The sequence below is a fragment of the Phocoena sinus genome, chromosome 8 (genome assembly GCF_008692025.1).
Source record: "Phocoena sinus isolate mPhoSin1 chromosome 8, mPhoSin1.pri, whole genome shotgun sequence".
Taxonomy (NCBI): Eukaryota; Metazoa; Chordata; class Mammalia; order Artiodactyla; family Phocoenidae; genus Phocoena; species Phocoena sinus.
This window is the reverse complement of record NC_045770.1, coordinates 66,152,888-66,178,681: the sequence shown is the minus strand read 5'-3', so window position 1 is coordinate 66,178,681 and position 25,794 is coordinate 66,152,888. Positions and strand designations below refer to the sequence as shown.

Below are 25,794 nucleotides of genomic sequence, written 5' to 3'. Positions count from 1 at the left end.
ACAGGAAAGAATATGTTAAGTCCTCAGCCTCACTGCATTATGGAGAAATGTTTTACAGCCCTGAGTTGAAATCATGAGAGCATTTTTCAATAGAAACATTTTGTACATTTACAATAGTTTCTTAAGGAAAATGCAAATTCAGTAGTCAGTAACAAAACACTTTTTGGGACTTCCCTGGTGGTCCAGTAGTTAAGACTCCGCACTCCCAATGCAGGGGGCCTGAGTTTGATCCCTGGTCAGGGAACTAAGGGAACTAAGGGAACTAAATCCCGCATGCCGCAACTAAAAAGATCCCACATGCCACAACTAAATATCCTGCGTGCCACGATGAAGGTCCCGCATGCAGCAACAAAGATCTGTGTGCCACAACTAAGAACTGGTGCAAATAAACAATAAATAAATATTTTTTAAAAAGAACAGTTTTTGAACCCCAGCTTCTTTGGATGTGTACAGATTTTTTTTTTTTTTTTTTTTTTTTGCGGTACGCGGGCCTCTCACTGTTGTGGCCTCCCCCGTTGCGGAGCACAGGCTCCGGACGCGCAGGCTCAGCGACCATGGCTCATGGGCCTAGCCGCTCCGCGGCATGTGGGATCTTCCCAGACCGGGGCATGAACCCATGTCCCCTGCATTGGCAGGTGGACTCTCAACCACTGCACCACCAGGGAAGCCCATGTACAGATTATTTTAATTCACAAAGGCAGTACCCCAGAACACTGGAGGAAAATGTACTGGTAGAGAAAACACCTGTATGAGGAACAATAGTTGGGAATGAAAACTATGATTACATGGCAATGTATATCAAAGTCCTCTAAAAATATTTTTCATAAATTTCAACTTAGTAATTCAATTTCTAGGAACTTACTCTAAGGGAATAATCACAGATGAAAATGAAAACTTATGTATAAGTATGTTCATCATAATAGGTAATAATTACAGTTTAAGTATCTAAATCATATAATGAAACACTATTCTTCAGCCACTTAAAACCCAAATTAAAATACTATTTAATAACATTGAAAAATGCTCTTCATATAGTATTACACAAAAAAATATATATTAAAAGTCTGCTCGCAACATGATTTCCCCATTTTCTTAAAAGCATTCAGATGAAGGAAAGATAAGACAAAAATAAGCAAAATCATTAAAGCAGTTTCTGTTAATAGTACTGTCAGTGATTTCCACTTTTTTCATTTTACAATACGACAATGAACATGTATTACATTCGTATTATAGGATAACTTTTTTTTTAAAGTATGCTTTAGTCTCTAGGAATTTACAGGCATCAGAGAGCCATACAGTACTCAGCACAAAGTAGGAGTTCTGTAAATACTTCTTGCATAAGGACTGAGTTGGTTGTCAGAATACACAGCAAAAATTTCAAGAATCCTGACTTGTTAAATCTGGAACTTTCTCTAAGTATTCCAACTATCTCATAATAACCTAGGGTATCTATTTTTTAAAAATGCAATTTATCCAGTCTACTGCAGAGCAACTAACTTAGTATTTGGAGGAGTAATGCCTCAGAACCTACATTTTTAACAAGTATCTCAAAATGATTTTTAAAGAAATAAAAATTTGGGAGTCACTATACTCTAGACAGTATAATGAGAAAAGATACTTTGTCATTCTCTTTTATTCTTGGTAGTTTGCTGCAAAAAGTTCTATTGATATAAATGATCCTAAATACCAAACACGACCAGCTTTTACCATTTTCAGAACAAATACACCATTAAGCCTGTACAAAAGATTAGCTATGAGGAAATTATTCTACATTTCAATTACAAAATATAGTAAGTGGAAGATTACAGAACACATTAAAACAGTATCTACAATATTACTCTACAGTTTTCTTTTTATAATAGATATTTGTGTCTAATATTTACAGTCATCTGTTTTACAGTTCTAAGAGTAAACACTCTGAAGCCATACCTAACATGAAATACCATTAACTAGCTATATAATCAAAGGCTTCTCTAAGCCTGTTTCCATTTCTTTTAACACGAATACTACTTACTGAAAATGGTTGTTTTAAGATAAAATGATATGTGGAAGTATCCAGATTATATTTTCAGGCAATTAACCAGTCTTATATATAAATATAAAACTGCATAAATAAAGCAATTCCATTAGCTCAATAAATTGAAAAAAAGTTCAAAAATATAGGTTTAAACATATTCAGAAAAAAGCTAACAGGAATTTTTAAATTATATGATTAGATTAAACTAGAAGATAACACAGTAGTTCTGATAAAATAAGCCTGGCCCATCTGTTTCCACATGAAAGTATCTGCCATAGTCTATTCCAATGCACATGGAGATACATTCCTTTCCAGAGGAAGTCAACTTCAAAAATTTAAGATTAAATTCAAGATAGAAAATTATCAAACAGAAAAAGTCTTCCTTCAAAATCCAATATTTAATATTTTTTACTAAATAATGGCAGTAACAATACAGTAAAAATAACAATGGGTTGAGGGAAAGGGAAACCACATTCTTGTTCTAACTTTGCTTCTGCTAACTAGTGATCTTGCTCTGGGTCTGTTTTCTCTAATCCATAAAATGAGAAGATTAGGCTTGAGATTGCTAAGATTACTCTGGATTAATGCCCTATGATTTTATGAAAATACAACAACGACAACAATAATATATCTTACCAGTTTCTGATTTATTCAAAATAGATGAATAGGAGTAGCTTTGGCTGACATAATCACTGGTAGAGCCCACAGAACCTTCTCTTGGAAGTGGACCTATAAATTTGTCATGAACACTGTCATCCCCAGCACTGGAATCCTCCTAAAATGTAGCATAACCAATATTTACTGAGTGGTAAATATTGCTAAAACAATGAAAAAAGGCATACTAATTCCTGAGGCAATGAAAAAAAGACAAGGCATTACTGGTACCACCAAGACATTCAAAGTATATACCCTCACTATTTCCTGTAGGAAGGTTTGAAAGATGCCCAATATAACACACTTCGGGAAAATGCTTAGGTCTCCTTCCAAAGTTCTTACTTTCTCAATTTTATTTAATTCTTTTTCAAATTTTGTTTACATGAGAGAGATTTCTGGTACTAATTAATCAGAGTACAATTGTGAACTCCTTAATGACAGAGTTTATCATTTATTTTTACATCACCCTTGCTAAGTAGGCCTGAAAGGTAGGGGACACTCAATAAGTATTGAATGAAATGGATAGTCTCCTATTGTCTCCAATAAGAAACTTCCTATTAATGAGGAAGATGTCCAAAAGGAGTAAGGGATATAAAATCAGCACAAGCAATTAAGAGCTGAAGACTAATTACTAAGCATTTTAAAACATGAATCCCCAAATTAATAGGTAACTTAGTTTCAATGTCAGACTAATCAAAATCTTCTCATGATGTCATAAAAATAAACAATGAGATTAAGGAAAGTCAGAACATATTCTGGCATTGCTTCTGTATGGATGTCCTGTGTTTAATTACTGTCTACTGTCCAGAGAGGCATTCTAATTCACAACAGACTTCTAAATGAAAAGCATCAAACAGAAGAACTTCTCCTGAGGAAAGCTTCATTAAAGAGAAGCGTTCTGAAAAAGTCCGTAAACTCTGAGTATCCTCAGTCTGTAAAGCAGCAAGGTAAATCAGACCAGGTTTTTTCAATGAATCTCTCTCAAATTGGGAGTTACTAGATTTGACGATCACTAAAGCCACTGAACCAGACAGGAAAGGCTATTGAAATATGAATTGCAGCAAACACTAAAAGAACAGAAATAAAGCATAGACTTTACAAACTAGTCATTCCAAAAAAAATGGGGGGGTGGTGGATGGGGAGTAGGAGCAAAACCAGCAGAGTAGATAATTCTGGGGCTCTGTTCCTCTACCAGAAAACCTGGGCAAAACTGCCAAAGATTTACACCCACCAAGCAAATGCTTAACCAAACAAAAGGCCACTGAAACACAGTAGGAGATCCTAGACCCATCCCCATCCCTGTTCTAGTGGTGATTCTCAGTGTGGCAAGAGACTATATACACAAAGTGCTATGGATGCCCAGTGTAACCATGTTAACATACATACAAAGCCAACAGAAAACAGAAAAATAATTTATCATGCATAAATTGCAAAACACATCTCTCCTCCTTCCTTTGGAAAACTGCTTCCCAAGTAGTAGGTGACAGTGCACAAAAATTATGACTATAGGGCTTTCTAATGAGTTTACCAGCAGTATTTGAGGTTGTTCACCATCTTTATCTGTCAAATGCAGAAAGTTCTTCTTTCCTGGCTCAAAATTAGCATCAAGAAGAGACTTGTCACTGGTATGATCCAGTGGAGCCTACAAGCATAAAATAAGATATCTCAGATTATGAGAAACATTAATTATAATAATAAAACAAGTAATATGTAAATAGACACATATCTACAATTATTGGGCTTAAACAGTATTTTTTTTAATGAAGATTCTGAGAAATTCTGTTAATCTAGGCTTGGAATTAACTCATCTATTCAGGAACTGGGATGGCTAAGCCCAGTGACAGGGCATATACTGACAAGTATCCCAGCTGTTCACATTTCCCAACATCTAAAAAACTGAAGTACTACACAAAAAAGTATTGTAAACATTTGTTTTGATGTTCTCTAAAATGTATGCAATATAGTATTCAATGGGTTTTCATGAAAATTAACTAAAGATTATTTTATATCACTAAAAACTGTAAAAACATGTTTTGATATAGGAATATAATGAGAATTCCCACATAAGGAAACACACTAAGCAACCCAACCCAAATAATTATGTAACATTGAAAAATGGGCACCTTCAGAAAGACCCTCGAAGGAAAAGCCTGTCCTAGTAAATGATACCTATTTCAAGTCCACTGTCAGGATTCAGAGGATCCCAGGGTGATAGAAGTGATCACTCCTTTGAAAACTAAACATCTAACATGTTTAGTCTTCACCTAACTCTTTTATCTGGTAGGCAATTTAAACCCTGGCTGTCATTCTGATACATTCTAGTTGGTGGATGAGAGACAGAGCTTTGCATGCTCCAAGCCATACTCACCCAACATTCCAGTCCACTGTTGAGAAAAATGAGGGATGGGATGAATGCCCTATTCTTTTGTCTTAAAACTATTTTGTTCATTAAGAAATGTTTTTAATGTTTCAAAGACATGAGGAATATCTCCTTAGAAGGACTTACTTTATGGAGATGCCTTTATTTCTTACAAAATGAATGTTATATAGAAGCATAGGTATTAAGGACAAAAAAATTAACTATAAGAGATTCTGCCACTTGCTATTTGTGTGACTCTGTGCAAGTTACTTCACTTCCCCATGACTCAGTTTTTTCACCTATGAAGCTGGGATAGCACTTACCTCAGTGTGGTTAAAAGGATTAAATGAGGTTATATTTGTATAAAGTCTAGTATCAGAACAATACTAGCTACACAGTAAGCACAAAATAAGTGTTAATAAAATAAACATATAATCTCACTTTGGATCACATCTAGAAATCCATGAGAAAAACAGGACAGAGAACCAGAAGCTAAGAGAAGCCACTTGAAAGGAAGAAAGGTATCTTTGGGTCCCTTATATTCTCTGGCAGGAACCAGATCTCTCAGCGTCTCTCAGGTATAAAAGATCAGATGATACAGCTAAAACACACAGGGGTTTTACCTCAATAAATGTGTGTCTGTGTGTATGAGATGGTGAGTAGATAAATGAATCAGGTTTTCAAAGAAGCATACATGCAGCATTGTACAGTAAGCAGGTAAGAGTATACTCATAGAAATGTACGGTAGGCATATTAAGACACAAAAATTAAGTACTTAAGAACAGTCACAGCTGAAGAAAGAAAAATAGTTAATCCTGGCATAGTACTATAGCAGATGTAAATTTAACAAACACTTTTTGAGTGCCTAGGGATAGTATCTTTGGAGGATACAAAACTAATACTATGAGGTCCTAGACATCAAAATATATTCTATCAAGGGGGAAGACACAAATGAATAACAACTATAATAAAAAGACTATAAGTGGCATAGCAGAATAAAAAGTGCAATAGGAGAACAAAGAGAAAGATTACTTTTAAAGTGGCATGAAGAAACATCAAGTAAGGCTTCTTAAAAGTAAGAGCTAAACAGGACTTGGGCCGACAGTATAGAACTATCCTTTAAATCGAAAAAGAGGCAACACTAGAAGTTATACAGTAATGTAAAAGAGAATATTCAAAGTTTCAGATTAAATATCATTTCTCTTTGTATAACTTGTTGGACTACCAATTTTACTGCCCAATTTCAGAGGGGGAAAGTTGGCTAATTTAAAACACTACGGTTTTGTTTTTTTGTAAGTACACTTTTAAAAAATTTTTTATCTTATAGTTGATTTACAATGTTGGTTAGTTTCAAGTGTACAACAAAGTGATTCGATTATACGTATGTTGTACATATAGCTATTCGTTTTCAGATTCTTTTCCCATTTAAAAACACTAGTTCTACATTTTTAAAAATCATAAATATATTACGGAATAGAAGGCAAAATATCATCAATTTTAAAGGCAAATCAAGCAACACCCAACACCTTTTATTCTTCTGCAGAGCCAATTAAAACTATGTCCTCCAAATACGATCAGGATACACATTCATTTGCCTTTAAAGGTATTTTCCTGGAAAACTTAAGAGCAGCAATGGTATAGGACAGGAAGAGGTAACATAAGCAAAAACACGGAGATAGAGAAGTATGAAATTTTGTGTTAAGAAAATAAATTAGTCCAATATCTGAGAGCTAAGATTAGATTTAAAGGACCAATTGTCTTGAATGCTAACTTAGGGAATATGACTTTTTTTTTTTTTTTTTTTGTGGTACGTGGGCCTCTCACTGTTGTGGCCTCTCCCGTTGAGCACAGGCTCCGGACGCGCAGGCTCAGCGGCCATGGCTCACGGGCCCAGCCGCTCCGTAGCATGTGGGATCTTCCCGAACTGGGGCACGAACCCGTGTCCCCTGCATCGGCAGGCGGACTCTCAACCACTGTGCCACCAGGGAAGCCCGGGAATATGACTTTTAATCAGGGCAGTGAGCAGTCATTAAAGATTTCTAAACTGGAAGGTGACAGGAGTACTATGATTTAAGATGACTGAAGATAATTCTAACAATCGTATGCAGGGTGAATTTGGACTGAGAGGAAAGAAAAAAGACTATTTAGAATACTATTCTAAAATACAGATGAGATCCAACTCAACAGTCCCCTTTGCCACTCTCCCACGCAAAATTGGTCAGTGCCTCCTCTTTGCACTTACAGCAAACTAGTAAATCATACTTAATAATACATAAAACATCTTAGTGTAATTATTTTTTGATATACCTGTCTCTAAAACTTTACTGTGAGGTCTTTGAAGCTGAAGTCATGATACCACCAACCTTCCTGTTCAGGTGTTTACCACTCTATCTGGTGCATAATCTCTGTTAATATTGGAGTGTAAGTCCTTCTATTACTTTTTTCTTTCTATATACATTTTCTCTTCTTTTCCAAAAATTAGATTATAAAATACATATGATTTTATATCCTGCTTTTTTCACTTAAATATTTAAAATGAATATCCCATTCAGTAAATGTTGGAAATTTTTCCATAGATGACACAATATTATGATAATCATCTTACATGAATAAAAAAACTAATGAAATGACATTGTGCAAACTTTAAGAAAATCAAATGCTGAATCTAGAATGAATGTAAAGTGATGAAGAGGATCCAAATATCGAGTTGCACAGACTCTATAGTCCTGCTTACAATATTAAGAAGGGTTCCAGGATTTAGTATACTATTAAAAACAACAACAATAATGACTATAATATTATTAGCAGCTTAAGAGAAGATGCTTTCAGTTTAGAGTTTTACCATATCAGCAGAATTGATTCCATTCCCCCACACCAAATCAAAGGTTCCATTTATGTAGCCTACTTTGTTGGCCACATCTTCAAAGAGCTTTCTGAGAGGTGTAGAAGCTGGCAAATTTAAAGTGATCCGTTCATTCACTGTCTTTGAATTAGTAGTATCTTGTATTATACATAAGACTCTTGGTTCTTCAGCAGCATTTTCTACCTGAAATTTAAAAAAATATACTATTTATCTTTAAATATATATATATAATTATGTTTTCTATGATTAAATGAAAAAAAACCCACAAAATACTATTTTCTCTGTGTGAATACTACTGTTTTATGGCTGAAATATATTCTAATGGATATGTCAAACATATAAAGCACCATATATGTTTGTTTTGGAAAAACTGAGGTATATTTAAGAATCAACCATTGCTCTTGTGGATATTTGCTTTCACCTTTTAAGGCTGTAAATCAATGATCAACAAGCCCATGAAGACAAGTTTACTTGAGCAATTTTCAGTTGAAAATAACAAAATCTGATCCTTAAAAATGTGTCACTACTATGCTAGCACAGTCAAATCAAGCATTTCTGGGTTTCCTGATGAAACAGAAAGAGAACTGTGTAGAAATGCAATGAGGATTGTCTAAGATTGCAAAATCCATAACTAAAGGATAAAAGCAATCAGGCATCCTGACCTTTACTTTGTTGTACCCACAGACCAAAAGTCCAAAAGCCCCATTTATCAGTGTGTTAGGAGCTGACAAGCTTACCCAAATAGATCAGCCAGCAGAGTGGTAAAGGAAAGCAAGGAAAAAATACTTTTCAATTACCAATGTAGAAGGGAGTTAGGATCACAAATTTTTTCATTCTTTTTTATCTAGTACATAAATCAGAGAAAAAATTTTTAAAGGAGACTTTCTCAAAGAAGCTATGCCTTCCCTCAAGCTGTTGAAGGACACGACTCTTTTTCCTATTTTCCACAGCAGTAGTGGGCTACATCAGGCACTTTGGTGAAAGAAGTTCTTTCCCTCCTCCTGTAATGCCCAACTCAATTAATGGTACCATCATCTACCAGCTGCTGAAACCAGAGAGGAGTACCTTCCTCATTTCTTCCCTCTTCTTCAACTCACATAATCACTAAATTCTATCATTTCTATCATCTGAATATCTGTTGAACTATTCCTTTTCTCTTTAATCCTGCCTGCAGCAATCAGAATCTTATCTTAAGATCCTGGCAATAGCTTCTTCCAATCTCATCTTCCTTCAATCCAGAACAGTATTTTAATATGCAAATCTGATCATGTAAATCTCTTGCTTTCCCTCAAAGTCTAGGGCAGCAGTCATTATCTGAGGGACCTCTCGCTATCCCCATAAAAGGCGTTGCACAAATATGAACTGTACAAACTGGTACTGTATACAAGAATGTATTTCTCACCTTTTTTTATAAAAAACACAATAATATTAACCTCAATCTTTTGTTACTTCTATATTATCCATTTTTAAATAAGAATAGTTATTATCATTGACTTGTATTGAAGACAGGACCACCACAAGGTATTTTTGTTTGTTTGGCAGGGTAATACAATTATAATTTGTTTCTGCCATATATAATTTGGGGTTTGTAAGAGATTACTTAAACTAAGGTTAATCCAATTAGTTTAAAACAGAAGTAAGTTGCTATAAAAGAAGTATAATGTTTAAGATTGGCTAGCACTATATTTCAGACAAGTCAAAATATTTAATTACCAATAATAACCCATTTAAAAACAAAATAAAGAAGAATACATTTTTTATAAAATAAACAGGATAACAAAAAACAAAAAAGCCTTCAGCTATAAGCTTAAGGTGTTATATTAACACTTGTAATAGATGGTTTTACACATTTTAATCTCAAACTGAGAAACATAAAGTGGACCTTTTTTAACTCTGGTTCACAATAAAGGAACGAGAAACTCTAAATCAATTTCAACTACAAAAGATCCGCTTTTACATTTTCAACAGTATATTTCAGAGGCAGACTCAAGTTTTCCAGGTGAAAAGCACTACAGCTGCCAGATTTTAAAGCTTCAGATAAGCTGAAGTTGACAGTCCAAGCAAGAGAACTCTACCTAACAATTCAGAAATCAGAAGTGCTGACATTACAGTATACATAAGAATGATGATATGGTAACATATGGCCATCAGCAGTTCCTGGTTCTTTCCTTAAATAAGTGAGTGCAAGGTACAGGCACTCCAGCCTCCTCTCCTTCCACACCCAGATGTGGGTAATATTATCCCCAATGGAATCTCATCTGAAGGATAAATGTACTACTGTAAACACAAAATTTAATCTTATGTATGCCTTTTATTCTTTTTAATGACAATAGCTTTCTTTTCTGTGCATTGCACATAAGTAATTTTGTTCCTTTTTTTGAAATAGGAAGAGTATAGGGACTTCCCTGGCGGTCCAGTGGTTAAGACTCTGCACTTCCAATGCAGGGGTGTGGGTTCAATTCCTGGTCAGGGAACTAAGATCCCACATGCCGTGCAGCGCAGCCAAAAAAAACAAAATAGGAAGAGTATAAAGGAAAAAGTGGAAATCATTTGTAATTCATAACACAGAGATAACTATTACATTTTGGTCTATATTCTTCCAAATATTTTTCCTACACAAACACAAACAGACATATACATGCACACTTTTTAAACACAAACATTCAGTTAGATATACATGCTGTTTTGAAACTTTTTTTTTTTTGCGGTACGCGGGCCTCTCACTATTGTGGTCTCTCCTGTTGTGGAGCACAGGCTCCGGAAGCACTGGCTCAGTGGCCATGGCTCACGGGCCCAGCCGCTCCACGGCATGTGGGATCCTCCCGGACCGGGGCACGAACCCACGTTCCCTGCATTGGCAGGCGGACTCTCAACCACTGCGCCACCAGGGAAGCCCTGAAACCTCTTTCTTTACTTATAAATATATCATGTAACCTTTCCTTGTCAAACTTTTTCTAACTCATCTTTTTAACAACTGAATAATATTTTATTACATGGATTAATAATAATTTGTTCCATCAATTTAATTTTAATGACTCTTGAGCTAGACTTTATTACACTTTAGAAATAATTTTGTGATGAATGCCTACATAAAACTTTGTGCACTCTTCTGTTTTTTCTTAAGATTCCTATAAGAATTTCTGGGCCAATCACATATTACTCTTGAATTCAATTCTAGGATAATTTAAACAAACGAAAAATTCTGACCTTTAAAGTTCTAAGCTAGCCACGTGTAAATCTTATTACTTTATCCTCAACCTCCTGGGCCCATTTTTCAGTCCTAATTTAATCTATTACATAGCCATCATCCATAGATTACATCTGAATTTTTGTTATCGTGATTGCCCACACTAATTACACTGAGGCAAAATCTCTTCCCTCCCCCTGCCTCCCAGTTTGGGAACTAATAAAAAAAAACTGGTTTTTTCCAATTTTAAGATTTCATCAATAAAGTTGTACCAATCTTTTTATTATAGCTTTTCAAGAGAAAAAGAAATTCTACAATATTATACTAAGCATACAGATTTCCACAATACTTAAATGTAAAAAAGTATTTCTTAGAACTGGGAAAATAGGGGTGTCCTCTTTCTTCTTAATTTCTTTGGAGTTCTACCCCTGATTGGTCCTACTTATGCCCAAAGCAAAAAAATCACCATCTTGAGGTAAATTAAAGATGGCTAAAAATTCTCTGCCACTCTTCTTCTTTTTTCTCTTCCCATGAATCTGGGCTGGCCTTGTGGCCAACTAGGACCAACAGAATGTGATAGAAGTGATACTGTGTGATTTAAAGCAGGAAACTTCTGCCTTTGCACCTCTTGGAATGTTCCTCTTATATGTTCTTCTTCTTTTGCCAGCCAGGCAAAAGAAATCCATTTATCCTGGGACCACCACGCTGTGTTAAAACCCTAACAATCCACCCGGAGAGAAAGTGGCCACTTAGTGGAGCACTGGGGTGCCTGATAAGAAAAGCCTTCTTGGACCTTCCATCCAAAGCCAGTCACCAGCCAATGCAGCCAAGTAATGATCCGAGATGATGCCATGTGAAGCAGAAAAACTGACTAGCTAAGCCTTTGCCCAAATCCCATCCCACAGAATTGTGAGCAAATAAACTAGTTGTTTTAAGCCACTAAGTTTTGGCGTAGGCTGTTCCACAGTAATAGATAACAGAAACACACCTAAATAAATTTAAGCACATGCAAGTGCTAGTTGGGAAGAATGTGGTGGTGGTGGTATTAGTGATGGTGGTTGGTGGCGGGGGTTCCATTTAAGCACTACACCCAACATTAAGGTAAAGCATCTGAAGACACATCATAATTTAGGGAAGCGAGCACAATTTTTGAGTCAGTAAAAGTTCTATAATGAATAGGAGAAAACAGGTAAGAAAAAACAAATGCAAAGTTTTAGAAAAGCCTAAAGCATGTCCCACTTGGGAAAACATTTCATCTATATTAGGTGAGCTATTAGAAGGGCACAAAGTTCCCTACACAGAAAATCTGGCCAATTACAAAAAAGGTACAAAGTATAAAATTAAAACTACTTATTTGGTGGGCAACTCATAGCAATATTACACTTGTGAGAAAAAGGGTAAAGTCAATAGCAGTTACGTTAACATTATATGCTAAGAGAGTGTTCTGTCTTTGTGCTCTATGCAGAAACAAAGCCAGATTTCCAAGCAAAGTCTGAAAAAAGAATCCTTGAAAAAACAAAACAAACAAAAATGACAGTCTTATTTACAAAAGGTAAAACATACTGGGATAAAAACACTGAAAACATATTTCTTCCAAATGTACGGTCACTATAGGAACATCTAGAAGTGGTCAACACAGATGGTTCTGTCTAAGGAGTCTCAGGGCCTCTCAAGTCATCTTGTCTCCTATTCTTGGCATTCCAAACAGTTCTAAGTTCAAATCTGAGTTCTCTGAAGTTAACATAATTTTTGTTTCATAAAAAAATACTTCGTGTTTCTTATTAAAAAAACACAAAACAAGGTGTATAATTAATGCATATATTTAGAATGGCATTAGCATGCAGAAAACAATATCAAACAATTCAAAGTTAACAAGATTAAGATTTTTCTAAGAAAAAAATTAATACGAATAATTTAAAAACATTACAAAGGGACCTCTTTACCTCTAAATTTTATAGTCAACCCATTTTCTCTCAAGACTTTCTTCCTTTCAGTGTTATTACAAATTATAATACTATGGTTGCAAACTTAAAAATGCGCACACACACACACACACACAGAGTCCATTTTATCTACTACTTGCTAAAGAAACTGCTATGAGCTTATAAGCGCTAGAGCATTACCCTTCTGGGTATCCACAGTTCACGGCTAATATACTGCCACAGACTAAAAAAAAAATTGATGGTATAAATATTTTTGCTCACTGAAGTTTATTAAATTTATCAGCCTCATTCAGACTGTACATTTTTACTTAAACAAGTAACAATTCCTGGGGTAGTGCTGGGAGTCTTAACTTACATGAGAAAAAGATTATTTTATTTTTAAGATCCTCCCTCCACTCCACTCCAACTCCCCCAGCAAACCCTAAAATGTTAGATGATATTTTTCTACGTGGCCTCTTGCCAGAGATCACTTGAAGAGGACAGAAGAGATTAAATAAAGAACCTTGAACTTAGAGCTAAAGGGACCTGAGGAAAGAGAGATATTAAGTAAAGGTTAGAATGGGATGCTACATCACAGGACTGTTTAGGTTTGTAGTGCATATAGGCTGTCAGGAAGGTAACAGTTCTATTTAATTCTTCAAATAAGATGTCTGGGTTTTGACTCTGTAAATTATTAACTTAATCCCAGCACTATTAATATTTCAGAAAATAAATACATCCGTAAAAAATAGACAACTATTGGGCTTCCCTGGTGGCGCAGTGGTTGAGAGTCTGCCTGCCGATGCAGAGGACACGGGTTCGTGCCCCGGTCCGGGAAGATCCCACATGCCACGGAGCGGCCCGTGAGCCATGGCCGCTGAGCCTGTGCGTCCGGAGCCTGTGCTCTGCAACAGGAGAGGCCACAGCAGTGAGAGGCCCACGTACCGCAAAAAAAAAAAAAAAAAAAAAAAAAAATAGACAACTATTATACCCAAAAGTCAAAACTAAACGTTCTATAGTTTTTATATCAGTTTTCCACCTCATTCACTTGTTAAAGACAAGGTACTATCAGACACATATTCATTTAAGGTGACTTTCTTATTATTAAAATCAGGTAAAATAAATAAATAAACAAAATGAAAAATAAATAAAATCAGGTAGAAATAAAATAGCCAAACAAGCATAAAACTTAAGACATGCCTTGTTATTAAATAAAAATACTAACATGCTGTTACTTGCTCTGCTGATTATCACACTAATGCAATTACATCAGCAGTCTACCTGTAAAAATTTCTTCTTCATTTCATCAAAGATATTTTGTCTGCATCTCCAAAACACATCCTATGGTGCGTAAGAACAAAATGAATTACAAATTATTTCTTTAAAATAAAGAGGTAAGACAGTGAAATGAGAACAATTAACCTAAAAACATTTTTGCAACAAAATATGTATGAATTAAAGTATTATTATATCATCTAAGATTTCATTCATAAATTATATTTGTAGTTTTAATCTTAGGCCTCAATTACTCTTTTTTTAAAAATAAATGTATTGGGGGCTTCCCTGGTGGTGCAGTGGTTGAGAATCCGCCTGCTGATGCAGGGGACACGGGTTCATGCCCCGGTCCGGGAAGATACCACATGCTGCGGAGCAGCTAGGCTCGTGAGCCATGGCCGCTGAGCCTGCGCGTCCAGAGCCTGTGCTCCGCAACGGGAGAGGCCACAACAGTGAGAGGCCCGCATACCGGGAAAAAAAAAAAAATTATTTATTTATTTTTGACTGCGTTGGGTCTTCGTTGCTGCACGCGGGCTTTCTCTAGTTGTGGCAAGTGGGGGCTACTCTTCGTTGTGGTGCGCGGGCTTCTCATTGAGGTGGCTTCTCTTGTTGGGGAGCACAGGCTCTAGGCACGTGGGCTTCAGTTGTTGTGGCACACGGGCTCAGTAGTTATGGCTTGCAGGCTCTAGAGCACAGGCTCAGTAGTTTTGGCGTACAGGCTTAGCTGCTCCATGGCATGTGGGATCTTCCCGGACCAGGGCTCGAACCCGTATCCCCTGCATTGGCAGGCAGATTCATTCATTCGTTCATTCATTCATTCATGGCTGTGTTGGGTCTTCGTTTCTGAGCGTGGGCTTTCTCTAGTTGCAGCGAGTGGGGGCCACTCTTCATTGCGGTGCGCGGGCCTCTCACTGTCATGGGCTCTCTTGTTGCAGAGCACAGGCTCCAGACACTCAGGCTCAGTAGTTGTGGCTCACAGGCCTAGTTGCTCCGCGGCATGTGGGATCTTCCCAGACCAGGGCTCGAACCCGTGTACCCTGCATTGGCAGGCAGGTTCTCAACCACTGCACCACCAGGGAAGCCCGTCAGGCAGATTCTTAACCACTGCGCCACCAGGGAAGCCCCTCAATTACTCTTGTAAGGTTACTGAAAACCTACATTATGGTGATAAAAAATAATATTAACATGGAAAACAACCACATTTTAACGAAGAGTAGCAGCTTCAGAACTGTGTATAAGTCAAATGTTCTAAGTCATATTTTCCTAGTTTTATTGAGATATAATTAACATATAACTCTGTAAGTTTTAAGGGCTACAACATAATGATTTGATATATGTATATACTGCAAAATGATTAATTACTACAATAAGTTTAGTTAACATCCATCATCTCACATAGTTATAAATTTTTTGTCCTTGTAATAATAACTTTTAAGTTCTATTCCCTTAGCAATTTTCAGATATACAATACAGTATTGTTAACTATAGTCATCACACTGTATATTACATTCAGAACTTATTTATCTTATAACTGGAAGTTTGTATCTTTTGACCACCTTCACCTATTTACACAACTCCCATCCCCCATCTCTGGCAACCACCCATCTGTTCTGTGTTGATAAGAGTTCAGTTTTTCAGATTCCACATATAAGTAAATCATATAGTATTTGTCCTTCTCTTTCTAAGTCACTATTTTGAGACCATTAAAGGAACTCTGCAAGGAAACCAAAAGATCCCTGATTTTGCTACCTTATAAATTTAGATTTTTCACATTATAAATACTATTAAAGTAAAGCTGCTTAACATTACCCCCTACAGCTATTTTCTTTTAATATCTCTTCCTTATTTTAAAAGAAGCTTATTTTAGCAAATCAATAAAATACAGAAATATATAAAAGGAAATAAGGATAACCTATAATCAAGAGATAATCTCTTGAAAAATCTTGATTTTACATCCCAAACTTCTGTACAAATTTCGTTTTCCTCCACCTTCTTTAATTAATAAAAAGAACCCAACATATTGTTTTAAAAGGTGCTTTTTATCACTCATAGTAGCTTAGATACTATTCTATATCAATTAAAAAATTTTACCTCATTTGCTTTTATAATAGAAATGTATTTCTATTATAATAGTAATACATATTTTTTGACAAGCAAGTCTAAAATAACTCCTATAGCAATTATTAAAAATCTGATATACATCCTATTAGATCCCTCTCCATTTTATGCATATATTATATAAAGATTATTAACCAAAAAAGATCATTCCGAACACCATTGTTTGAATTCTGCTCCTTTTCCCTCAACACTCACTCATCTTTCTGGGTCAAAACATTTAGTTTAAAAACTGCAGTGTTCCATTATATAAGCAAAACATAATTTATTTAACTAATCTATTAATGGGCATTTAGACACCTTCAAATTTTCACTACAGCTTTGCTTATTTGTACAATTTTTTTCCCTAAAGCTTATTTCCTAAAGAAAGAATTCTAGATCAAAGGTTATGTACTCATTTTTAGGATTTTTTTGATACCTGCTGCCAATACGCTCTCTTCCACAAATAAGAATTAAACTACAACTATCTGTCAAACACTGTTTTAGGTGCTGAGAAAATAGCAGTGAACAAAAGCCCTTGCCCTCAAGGAGATGACACTGTACGGGGGAAATTCAAAATAAACAAATCTAAACCATCAGGTATCCACCAGCCTCAGAGTCTTTGCATTTCTGTACACTGTACCTGGGATGCTCTTCCTTCAGATATCCTTTCTCAAGTATCATTGTGATGGCTTTAAAATGTGTCCACAAATTCTTTGACATGCCTCCCAGCAAAATTAGGAGTCTAAGTCCAGCCCCTTTTAATATGGGCCAGCCTCAGTGACTTCCTGTGACACATAACATTACTTTCAAGGCTGGGCTAGAAAATAGAAAAGGCAACACAGCTTCTTCCTGGCTTTCTTTCAGATGCTCACCCTTGGAACCTGGCCATTATGCTGTATCAAAGCCACGCAGCCACATGGAAAGGTCATGTGTAGATGTTCTAGCCACAACCCAACTGAGATCCCATCTGGCAACCAGCATCAACAACCATACATGTGAGGAAGTATTCAGATGATTCCAGACCCTAGCCTTTCAGATGCCCCAACTGACGCCTAGCAGAGCAGAGCGAGCTGTCTCTCTTCAGCCTGGCCCAAATTGCACGTCCATGAGCAAAAGTCATTAAGTGTGCGTGTATGCTATTATAAAGCAAAAAATAACCAAAATAGCTAGTTTCTCAAACTGGTCCTCTTCTCACCATTCTATTTAAAATTGCAATCCTCTTCATCTCCCTTCCTTCAGGTTTCTCCATAGTATACTTATAGCCACCTGATATATTTGTTTATATTTTACTTGTTTATTGTTAACTCCAAAAAACTTCTATTATGAGCCAAGATGAAATAGCAGACTGGATTTACCCTCTCCACCTTAAACAACTAAAAAGAAGAGATGAAATATATGAAACAATAGTTTAAAAATATTATTAAATAACAGGTAATACAGGACAGTGATCCCTGTGAAAACAAACAAAAAAGGTAAGCTACCTTCCAGGCTGCAGTGCAGGGAGAGAGAACCCAGTTAAAGTTCAGCCCTGAGCTGAAAAGATAAGGTTAGAAGTTCAAGTGGGTCAATTCAGCTAGAATTTACAGAGAAGAATACGGAAGAGAAGAAAGATGTGCAAATAGCATGCTCCAGAGATATGTAGTGGTCCTCCCTGAGTACTCATCAGCATATGCATGTGAAGAAACTACCTGAGGCAGGGGAAAGAACCACAGGAAAGAATCCCTGGAGCTTACTTCAGTTCCCACCAGCCAAAGTGAAAAAAATTTCATAAAACACGGGGCTCAGATAAGAGTACACAGAAGAGTATTGTCTCAGTAGTGGGACCAAATTAGGCCTAATCTAAAGGCTATTCTGGATCAAACTTACAACACTTTTTAAAAGCAAGCCTCAAAAGGATCAAAATGTTTACAAGTAAAACTCTGTCAGAGAACAAACCTCAAGAATATCTATGGAAATTAAAAATACCCAGCACCCATCAACATAAAATTCAGTGTTTGGCATCCAATCCAAAATAAACAGGCATGCATCAAAGTAGGAAATGATGACCCATAATGAGGAGAAAAATCAATCAATGAAAACCTACCCAGATATAATACAGATGATATAATTAATAGACAAGAATATAAAAAGTTTATAACTATATTCTACATTTTAAGAGGGTACAGGAAAGAATGCAAAGGAAATAAATGAAAACTATATTAAAGATTCAACTCGAGTGGAGACAAGGTGGCAGAATTGAAGGACTTGAGCTCATCTCCTCTCACAAAAACACCAAAATCACAACTAACTGCTGAACAACCACTGACAAAAAAGAATGGAACCTACCAAAAAAGATATTCTACATCCAAAGACAAGAAGCCATAATGAGGCAGTATGAGGAGGGCTTTTGCAATATAATCAAATCCCATACCCACCAGGTGGGCGACCCACAAACTGAAAAATAATTATATCGCAGAGGTTCTCCTACAGGAGTGAGAGTTCTGAGCCCAGCATCAGGCTCCCCAGCCTGGGGGTCTGGCAACAGGAGGAGGAGCCTCGAGAGCATTTGGCTTTGAAGGTCAGGGGGGCTTGAGCTGCATAGGACTGGAGGAGAGAGAGACTCCACTCTTGGAGGGCACACACAAGGTTTCACATGCACTGGGACTCAGGGCAAAGCAGTGACTCCATAGGAGCCTGGGCCAGACCTAGTTGCGGGCCTTAGAGGGTCTCCTGGGGAGGCGGGGTTCAGCTGTGGCTCACTGTGGGGGCAAGGACACTGCTGGCAGAGACTCCAGAGAATACACATCTGCGTGAGCTCTTCTGGAGGTGGTCGTTTTGGCACTGAGACCTGGCCCCTCCAAACAGCCTGCAGTCTCCAGTGCTGTGACGTCTCAGGCCAAACAACCAAGAAGGTGGGAACAGAGCCCCACCATCAGCAGACAGGCTGCCTAACATCTGTCCTGAGTGCACAGCCGCCTCTAAACACACCCCCTGACATGGTCCTGCCCACCAGAGGGACAAGAACCAGCTCCACTCACCAGGGGGCAGCTACAGTCCATCCCACAGGAAGCCTGCACAAACCCCTGGACCAACCTCACCCACCAAGGGGCAAACACCAGAAGCAAGTGCAACTACAAACCTGCAGCCTGAAAAACAGAGATCACAAATACAGAAAGTTAGACAAAATAAGACGGCAGAGAAATATGTTACAGGTAAAGGAACAAGATAAAACCCCAGAAGAACAACTAAGTGAAGTGGAGGTAGGCAATCAGCCTGAAAAAGAATTTAGAGTAATGACAGTAAAGATGATTCAACATCTCGGGAAAAGAATGGAGGCACAGACCGAGAAGATACAATAAATTTTTAACAAAGAGCTAGAAAATTTAAAGAACAAACAGAGATGAACCATACAATAACTGAAATGAAAAATAAATAAGAAGGAATCAATAGCAGAATAAATGAGACAGAAGAATGAATAAGTGACCTGGAAGAGAGATTGGTGGAAATCACAGCTGTGGTGTGAATAAAGAAATAAGAATAAAGAAAAAAAATAGAATGAAAAGAAATGAGGACAGTCTAAGAGACATCTGGGATGACATTAAATGCATCAACATTCACATTATAGGGGTCCCAGAAGGAAAAGAGAGAGAAAGGGCCTGAAAAAATATTTGAAGAGATAATAGTCAAAAACTTCCCTACCATGGGAAAGGAACCACTCATTCAACTCCAAGAAGTGCAGACAATCCCATATAGAATAAACCCAAGAAAGAACATGCCAAGACACATATTAATCAAGTTGACAAAAATCAAAGACAAAGAGAAAAAAACATTAAAAGCAACAAGGGAAAAGCAACAAATAACATACAAGGGAATCCCCATACAGTTATCAGATGATTTTTCAGCAAAAACTCTGCAGGCCAGAAGGGAGTGGCATGATATATTTAAAATGATGAAAGGGAAAAACCCACAACCAAGAATACTCTACCCAGCAAAGCTCTCATTCAAATTTGATGGAAAAATCAGGCAAGCAAAAGCTAAGAGAATTCAGCACCACCACACCAGCTTTATAACAAATGTTAAAGGAACTTCTCTAGGCATAAAAGAAAAGGTCACAACTAGAAAAATGATAATTACAAATGGGAAAGCTCACTAGTAAAGGCAAACATACAGTAAAAGTAGGAAACAGTCCACACAAAAATATTATACAAAAATCAGCAATCATGAGAATACAAATGCAGGATATTGGAAATGCATTTGAAATTAAGAGACCAGCAACTTAAAACAATCTTGTATATATACATATAGAGACTGCTATATCAAAACCTGATGGTAACCGCAAACCAAAAATCTACACTAGATACACAAACTTAAAGAAAAAGTAATCCAAACACAACTCTAAAGACAGTCATCAAATCACAAGTGAACAAAAGAGGAATGAAAAAAAAAGCTACAAAAACAAATCCTAAATAATTTTTTTTAATTGCAAGAACATACATATTGATAACTACCTTAAATGTAAATGGATTAAATGCTCCAACCAAAAGACACAGATAGGTGAATGGATACAAAAACAAGACCCATGTACATGCTGTCTACAAGAGACTCACTTCAGTTCTAGGGACACATATAGAATGAAAGTGAAGGAATGGAAAAGGTTATCCTATGCAAACGGAAATCAAAAGAAAGCTGAAGTAGCAATATTCATATCAGACAAAACAGACTAAGACTGTTACGGGACTTCCCTGGTGGCACAGTGGTTAAGAATCTGCCTGCCAATGCAGGGGACATGGGTTCAATTCCTGGTCTGGGAAGACCCCACATGTTGAGGAGCAAATAAGCATATGCACCAAAACTACTGAGCCTGTGCTCTAGAGCCCACGAGCCACAACTACTAAGCCCACAAACCACAACAACTGAAGCTCATTGCCCTAGAGCCTGTGCGCCACAACTACTGAGCCCACATGCTGCAACTACTGAAGCCTGTGCGCCTAGAGCCCATGCTCTGCAACAAGAGAAGCCACCGCAATGAAAAGCCTACGCACCGTGATGAAGAGTAGCCCCCGCTTGCCACAACTAGAGAAAGCCCATGCACAGAAACAAAGACCCAACACAGCCAAAAATAAAAATTTTTTTTAAATTGTTACAATAAAACTAAATGTGTACAAAAAAACAATTAAAAAAAATTTTTTTAATGGAATAAAATAAAGACAGTTACAAGAGAAATAGAAGGACACTACATAATGATCAGGGATCAACCCAAGAAGATATAAGAATCATAAATACCTATGCTCTCAACATAGGAGTGCCTCAATATATAAAGCAAATGTTAACAACCAAAAAAGGAGAAATTGACAGTAACACAATAATAATGGGGGACTTTAACACCGCTACTTACATCAAAGGACAGGTCATCCAGACAGAAAATCAATATGGAAACACAGGCCTTAAATGACACATTAGACCAGATGGACTTAACTGATATTTATAGAACACTGCATCCAAAAGCAGCAGAATACACATTCGTCTCAAGTGCACATGGAATATTCTCCAGGATAGATCACATGGTGGGCCACAAAGCAAACGTTGGTAAATTTAAGAAAAATGAAATCATATCAAGCACCTTTTTGGACCACAACACTAAGAGATTAGAAATCAACTATAAGAAAAAACCTGTAAAAACACACAAACACATGGAGGCTAAACAATATATTACTAAACAACTAATGGATCAGTGAAGAAATCAAAGAAGAAACCAAAAAATACCTAGACACAAATGAAAATGAAATCACAACAATCCAAAAGCTTTGGGACACAGCAAAAGTAGTTTTAAGAGGGAAGTGTATAGCAATACAATTTTACCTCAGGAAACAAAAAAAAACTTAAATAAACAGCCTAAACTTACACCTAAAGCAACTAGAAAAAGAAGAACAAAATCCAAAGTTAGCAGAAGGAAAGAAATCATAAAGATCAGATCAGAAATAAATGAAATAGAGATGAAGAAAACAAGAGAAAAGATCAATGAAACTAAAAGCTGATTCTTCAAAAAGATAAACAAAATTGATAAACTGTTAGCCAGACTCACCAAGAAAAAAATGGAGAGGGCTCAAATCAATAAAATTAGAAATGAAAAAGAAGTTCCAACTGACACCACAGAAATACAAAGGATCATAAGAGACTACTACAAGCAAATATATGCCAATAAAATGGATAACCTGGAAGAAATGGACAAATTCTTAGAAAGGTACAACCTTCCAAACCTGAACTAGGAAGAAATAGAAAATATGAACAGACCGATCACAACTACTGAAATTGAAATTGTGATTAAAGAACTTCGAACAAACGAAAGTCCAGGACCAGATGGCTTCACAGGGGAATTCTGAACATTTAGGGAAGACTTAACACCTACTCTTCTAAAGCAAACAGTATGATACACCACATTAACAAATTGAAGAATAAAAACCATATGATCATTTCAATAGATGCAGAAAAAGCTTTGACAAAATTCAACACCCATTTATGATAAACACTCTCCAGAAAGCGGGCATGGAGGGAACCTATCTCAACATAATAAAGGCCATATATGACAAACCCACAGCTAACATACTCAATGGTGAAAAGCTGAAAGCATTTCCTCTAAGGTCAGGATTAAGACAAGGATGTCCACTCTCGTCACTTTTATTCAACATAGTTTTGGAAGTCCTGGCAATGGCATGGCAATCAAAGAATAAAAATAAATAAAGGAATCCAAATTGGAAAAAAAGAAGTTAAATGGTCACTGTTTCCAAATGACATGATACTATACATAGAAAATCCTAAAGATGCTAACAGAAAACTGCTAGAGCTCATCAATCAATTCAGAAAGTTGCAGGATAAAAAATTAATACATAGATCTCTCTTGCATTTCTATAAACTAACAATGAAAGATCAGAAAGAGAAACTAAGGAAACATTCTCATTTGCCATTGTAAAGAATAAAATACCTAGGAATAAACCTACCTAAGGAGACAAAAGACCTGTACTCTGAAAACTATAAGATGCTGAAGAAAAAAAATTGAAGATGACACAAACAGATGGAGCGATATATCATGTTCCTGATTGGAAGAATCAATCAAAATGACTATACTATCCAAGGCAATCTACAGACTCAAAGCAATTCCTATCAAATTACCAATGGCATTTTTCACAGAACTAGAGAAAAAAAAATTTTAATTTGTATGGAAACACAAAAGACCCTGAATAGCCAAAGTAATCCTGAGAAAGAAAAATGGAGCCAGAGGAGTCAGGCTCCCTGACTTCAGACTATACTACAAAGCTACAGTAATCAAAACAGTATGGCACTGGCACAAAAAAAGAAATGTAGATTAATGGAACAGGATAGAAAGCCCAGAGATAAACCCACGCACCTATGGTCCACTAAACTATGACAAAGGAGGCAAGAATATACAATGGAGAAAACACAGTCTCTTCAATAAGTAGTACTGAGAAAACTGGATAGCTACATGTAAAAGAATGAAGTTAGAACATTGTCCAACACCATACACAAAAATAAACTCAAAATGAATTAAAGGCCTAAATGTAAGACCAGATTCTATAAAACTCTTAGAGGAAAACATAGGCAAAACACTCTTTGACATAAATTGCAGCAAGATCTTTTTCAATTCACCTCCTAGAGGAATGGAAATAAAAACAGAAACAAATGGGACCTAATTAAACTGAAAAGCTTTTGCACATCAAAGGAAACCATAAACAAAATGAAAAGACAACCCACAGAATGGGAGAAAATATTTGCAAATGGTGTGACTGACAAGGGATTAATCTCCAAAACATACAAACAGCTCATGCAGCTCAATATCAAAAAAACAAACAACCCAATCAAAAAATGGGCATAAGATCTAAATAGACATTTCTCTAAAGACGACATATAGATGGCCAAAGAGCACATGAAAAGATGTTCAACATTGCTAATTATTAGAGAAATGCAAATCAAAACTACAATGAGGTATCACCTCACACTGGTCAGAATGGTCATCATCAAAAATTCTACAAACAATAAATGCTGGAGAGGATGTGGAGAAAAGGAAATCTTCCTACACTGTTGGTGGGAATGTAAATTGGTACAACCACTATGGAGAACAGTATGGAGGTTCCTTAAAAAATTGAAAACAGAACTACCATATAATGCAGCAATCCCACTCCTGGGCATCTATCTTGAGAAAACCATAATTCCAAAAAATACATGCTCCCCAATGTTCATTGCAGCACTGTTTACAACAGTCAAGACATGGAAGCAACATAAATGTCCATCGATGAATGGATAAAGAAGATGTGGTATATACACACGATGGAATATTAGTCAGCCATAAAAAAGAATGAAGTAATGCCATTTGCAGCAACACAGATGGATCTAGAGATTATCATACTAAGTGAAGTAAGTCAGACAGAGAAAGACATCACTTATAGCTGGAATCAACAAAAATGATACAAATGAACTTATTTACAAAATAGACTCACAGGGCTTCCCTGGTGGCGCAGTGGTTGAGAGTCTGCCTGCCGATGCAGGCGACATGGGTTCATGCCCCGGTCCGGGAAGATCCCACATGCCACGGAGTGGCTGGGCCTGTGAGCCATGGCCGCTGAGCCTGCACGTCTGGAGCCTGTGCTCCGCAACAGGAGAGGCCACAACAGTGAGAGGCCCGCATACCTCAAAAAAAAAAAAAACTCACAGACTTGGAAGATAAATTTATGTTTACCAAAGGGGAAAGGGGGTGGGGAGAGATAAATTAGGAGTCTGGGCTTAACATATACACACTACCATATATAAAATAGGTAACCAACAAGGACCTACTGTATAGCGCAGGGAACTCTACTCAATGTTCTATAACAACCTATATGGGAAAAAAATCTGAAAAAGAATGGATATATGTATATGTATAACTGAACCACTCTGCTGTACACCTGAAACTAACATAACATTGTAAATCAACTATACCCAAAATAAAAATTCAATTATAAAAAAGCATGACTTGAACACTAAATGCTACGAAAGAAAAGATTAATAAACTCAATTATAGAAAAAGGAAATTTAAAAAAGGATCCAACTCAAATTTCTAAAGATGAAAAGTACAATGTCTGAGACAAAACATAGAATGGATGGGGTTAACAGATTAGGTACCACTGAACAAAAGATTATATAAACCACTTGAAGACACAGCAATAGAAACTATCACAAATGAGACAAAGAGAGGAAAAAACCATACACACACACACACATAGAGAAGAGAAAAGTGGGACAACTTTCTTATCAGAAACCAAGGAGGCCAGAAGGAAGTTGCACAATATTTTTCAGGTGCTCACAGAAAATAACTGTTAACCCAAGAGCCTATAACCAGAAAAATGTCCTTTAAGAATGACCCAGAAATTGCTTCTGTAACCAAGCAGAATT

General features: G+C 36.6%; 1 protein-coding gene across 10 annotated transcripts in view; it reads right to left on the bottom strand.

Annotated features, from left to right (window-relative positions):
* The window catches only part of USP47 (ubiquitin specific peptidase 47), a 122,117-nt gene that overhangs the window by 66,523 nt on the left and 29,800 nt on the right, over positions 1-25,794 (bottom strand). For 6 of the 10 annotated variants that reach the window (XM_032639103.1, XM_032639110.1, XM_032639111.1 and 3 more), the window contains 3 exons: positions 7,873-8,076; positions 4,200-4,313; positions 2,654-2,792 (listed from right to left, as the gene is read on the bottom strand). In XM_032639103.1, coding sequence (XP_032494994.1) covers positions 2,654-2,792; positions 4,200-4,313; positions 7,873-8,076 — 457 coding nt within the window. Of the gene's footprint in view, positions 1-2,653; positions 2,793-4,199; positions 4,314-7,872; positions 8,077-14,283; positions 14,344-25,794 lie in introns of those variants that run through there. The other 4 variants (XM_032639102.1, XM_032639107.1, XM_032639105.1 and 1 more) reach the window with 4 other exon arrangements.